The sequence below is a fragment of the Rhagoletis pomonella genome, unplaced genomic scaffold (genome assembly GCF_013731165.1).
Source record: "Rhagoletis pomonella isolate Grant_MI unplaced genomic scaffold, Rhpom_1.0 Rhpom_scaffold_00004, whole genome shotgun sequence".
Lineage (NCBI taxonomy): Eukaryota > Metazoa > Arthropoda > Insecta > Diptera > Tephritidae > Rhagoletis > Rhagoletis pomonella.
This window is the reverse complement of record NW_023458558.1, coordinates 10723118-10727175: the sequence shown is the minus strand read 5'-3', so window position 1 is coordinate 10727175 and position 4058 is coordinate 10723118. Positions and strand designations below refer to the sequence as shown.

Here is a 4058-nt window from a genome sequence, read left to right as displayed (position 1 = left end):
GATGCATCCTCCGGACAATGCTTTCATGCAGAGGTGGTAATAGATGATTACTATTGGCCACAGTGCCTACCCACTACTACTTTTTGGTCCAATAAATATATATTTTTTATACATACTTCAGGGACCGAACATAACAGCTATTGATGAAAACTGTCATGGAAAAACTCGATTTCTTTTTTCACCGAGACTCAAATATTAAAATTAATTTTTATTTGCAATTTTTATGCAAAATTAAAAAAAAAATAACAATTATTTTTGTTGTTTATATTATATGTGTTAGATAACAGTTATTGAAGACTATTATTTTTATAAATCAGTCACCGACTTTAAGTTAAGAAGGTGTTGGGAACAAAAGTTTACTACGACTTATACAAATGACTTTTATAAGTATGATATACAAAATAAAGGTCAGTGACTGATATTTATTTATTTACAAATGAAAGTCTTCGATAACTGTTATGTAGGGCATATAATTTAAATATGAAAAATGACTGTTGTTTGCAGATTGGATTAGATAAAAAAAAGACAGCTAGAGAAAAGTCTCTATATAAATATGGAGTTTTCCTCTATCGGCCGGTCTCGGCCGACCTAGCCTGGATGTACGTTGAGCTTGTGGCCGGCGCTCGTGTGGAACCTGTTTCAAATATTCAAAACACTGAGCCTCGGCAGGATTTTAGGAACATCCGAAGAGCGATTGATAAGAGGAGTTAGGGACTTTGGTATAAACGCCACCCTGACCGGAGCTAGTCTGAAGGAGTTAAGATAAACACTGAAAACAATTTAGGTTATGTACTTAAGTAAATTTTATAAAAAGAATGTATGTTTTGCGCCTAACAACACAAATTAAATAATTTCGATATAGTAAATTTAAAATTTATTTCAGCGAACCAGCGCTGCGGAATTAAAGCAAACAATTACCTATATAATCTGCTATAGATACATATACGTATGTACATAAGTATCAGCGTATGTTACAGTATATAGTGCAAAGCAAATACAGACTTGGCTAGCAAAGGCTGAGAGAACACCTACACTGGGCACTGCGCCATTCACCAACACCACCGGCACCACTACCACCAAAAGTTCGCTATGCGCTCCGAAAAAGTCACACTCCACCAAAGCGCTGCAATGTTGTGCCACCTTCCTCCCGCTGCGCGTCAACTCAAAAAGCAGAAATGCAAGTTTTGCCGCATGCGCACGAACTACGATTTGCACCATTCGCACCGCGCCAAGCAAAAGAGTGAGACAACTATTTGACGCTTTCCGGTAGCCACTGAGTGAGCGCCGCTTTGCTTGCCATGTTTTGCTTTATTTCCGTAAGCAAAGGTTGTGGTAGCTGGCGGCGTTGGCTTAATGTGCGAGAAGCTCTCGCAATGCAGCGTCATTACAGTACGACGCGACACGAACGAAGGCGGGCGTTTACGTTTTATTGAAGCGCAACGTCGAAAACTCGCTGCGAATGCGTGTTTTACGCGAATTGCCGTCGCAATTTTGATAAAAGCAAAAACAAACGCTTGTGTGTATAAAATAATACTGTGTTAAAATTAAGCAGCCGCCACTTAGTGCCGAAGCGAGCGAGTCGTCATAAGCGTTTAATTGAAGTTAACGCTAATTACTGCAAACGTTTGAGCGCACCAAGCGCGCTTGGAGTTGTGCGTGTGTGCAGACTAACCGGTGTGGTCGCGTTTACTTAAACGTAGTAGAAGCGCGCGTCCGCCCTGCGGCTGCATACGCTTCGAACGCGGCTGCTGCTGTGCGTCTGTGTATGCGTGTGCGCGCAATTAAACGCTTTTAGCTGCATTATGGCGTTGACAGCTTGTCAATTCAAGCGCAACCGTTACGCTACATCGCTACTAATACCGCCAGCGCTACCGTTGCAGCTAACCCAGTCACAATTGCGGTCTCGTTTGTCAATGTCATCACTTATCTGAAGCGCACAACGGATGCACTCCACCACTCCAACGGCAATCGGTAGCAATCAAGCGCTTATGTGTGTGTGTGCGTGTGTGTTAGTGCGCGCGTACGCTATATGGCCACTGAAGCGTTGCTACTTATCAACAGTGTTGTTGTTATTGTGCCCGTCCGTTATAGTCAGTGATTCAAGCACTTTGTCATTTTGCCGAGTTTTCAATTAACCAGCAAACCGCGAAGCTCATTCCGGCCGTACGTTAGTTAAGCAAACAATTGTGTGCATCGAAAGCGGCGCTGTCCATCGAACGTTCAAATAATCGCTTTCAAGTGGCAGTTGCATTTTTTCAATTTCCCGTCCGGCCGGATTTCGCCATTGTCTCGCGCGCGCTCATTGTTCTTCCGTTTGTGATATTCGTACATTGTGTTGACCGCAATTTCGCAAATGGTCACGTGCGGCCGTCAACCGTTCAATATGCTGCCAATGGCGCCGATTAATCCCTTTGTCGTTGGCCTAACACCCACTTCAATGGCAGCAGCAGCTGCAGCGGCGGCGGCCGCCGTTGCGGAGTCAACGACGCGCTCCATAGGCAGTGGCACAGCAACAACAACGGTGGCAACGGCAACCGTAACGACTGCAAACATCAAACCAAAGTTGGCGTTCAGCATAGATTCGATAGTTGGCAGCAACAGCAAAAAACGCGATGACGGCGATCCCACGCAAACAACAACGAATTGTCGACCAATACGTCCTACCGTCATCTCACCACCACTCTCCTCCTCGCAACGCAGCGACAGTCCAGATGAACGTCCAAATGGCGAGCGTGATCGCGATCGCTTACTGCTCCCGTACGAGCGTCCGCCCAGTCGCGTCAGCCTTAGCCTCAGCGAAGACTCCCATCATTGCCAACAACCATTAGAATTAAGGAATAGCTTTACTGTGAATTATCGCTCGACAGCGGATCTGCACCACACTGCACTCGCACGCCCGCCCATGGGTCTCATCTATTGTCGTCGTCGCTCGATATTGGATCAATCGCCGGAACGTGATTGCGCCAGTCCCCTACTGGTGGGCAGATGTCGCACACGATCGCGTTCACGTTCGCCCACTCGCCTAACGACACAAACTTCCCGTGAACCTAATATAACTGTGAATCGTAGTCGCACGCCCTCTCTTTCGCCCACACCACCACACAGCCGCGCCACACCACAATCGCCTCAAACGCCAGGTAGCGCCAGCGGCAGCATAGGTGAGCTTAACAAGCGACCCATTCATGTGCCTGGCATACCGGCCGGTTTGATACGCCCTTTACCAATGCAAGCGCCACAAAGTCTTTCTCTACTTCAGTCAGGCAGTGGCGGTGGCGGCGGTACAGTTGGACCCGGTGGCGCGCCTAACTCGTTAGAGGGTGGCAACGCATCTGTTAACCCTGCTGCTGTGCATCCTTTAGCGCCAACGATACCCGGATCGGTACCGCCAGCACCACCACAACCACACGGTGGGCCACCGCTGCCGCCATCTGCGTCTGGTGTTGTTCCACCTCCACCTCCGCCGCCTAATCCACACTTCCTGGCAGCGCAATTTCAAATGGCCGCTGCATTAGCGCATCATCACCATCAGCAGCAGCAGCAGCAACAACAACATCATCATCCCGCAGCGCATTTGCCGCCAGGCCATCCAATGGCATTATTCCCGCCCGGGCCGCATCATCCGCACTTTGGCGGGCCACACCTGATTCGCGACAGTTACCCGCTCTACCCGTGGCTGCTGAGTCGACATGGACGGATATTTCCACATCGATTTCCCGGTAGTAAGTTTACAATACTTTACTATTGAGTAAGTTTTCTTTACTTGAATTCGTTGAAGTGGACTTCGCATGGGAGCAGGCATTGCTAAATTAGAGCTTCCATTGATATAGGCTTGCAGGGACATTTTAACAGTCATTTTCAACGTTGTTGTAAAATTAACCCTCTTTTATAAAAAATTTGCGAAAAATAAAATATTTAAAAAATAGTTGCCCGTATTGTAAAAAATTGGCTATACCTAAACATTATTGACTGACTGTAAATACCCTGCAGGAAATTTAATTAGTTGGAAAGTAATTTATAAACTACTTTATTTTCAATGATAACTAATTGAAATTCTCACT

The 4058-nt window shown here is 46.4% G+C and overlaps 1 protein-coding gene across 1 annotated transcript; it reads left to right on the top strand.

Annotated features, from left to right (window-relative positions):
- The first annotated feature begins 1409 nt into the window (after nucleotides 1-1409).
- Nucleotides 1410-3745, top strand: LOC118738077 (homeotic protein empty spiracles-like). Its single transcript, XM_036468993.1, has one exon. The coding sequence runs from the start codon at nucleotides 2354-2356 to the stop codon at nucleotides 3743-3745; it is 1392 nt and encodes a 463-aa protein (XP_036324886.1). The 5' UTR covers nucleotides 1410-2353.
- The last annotated feature ends 313 nt before the right edge of the window (nucleotides 3746-4058 follow it).

Bases quoted from the DNA above. Each gene is read 5' to 3' on its own strand.
- LOC118738077 (XM_036468993.1), top strand. From the start codon at position 2,354: ATGGTCACGTGCGGCCGTCAACCGTTCAATATGCTGCCAATGGCGCCG.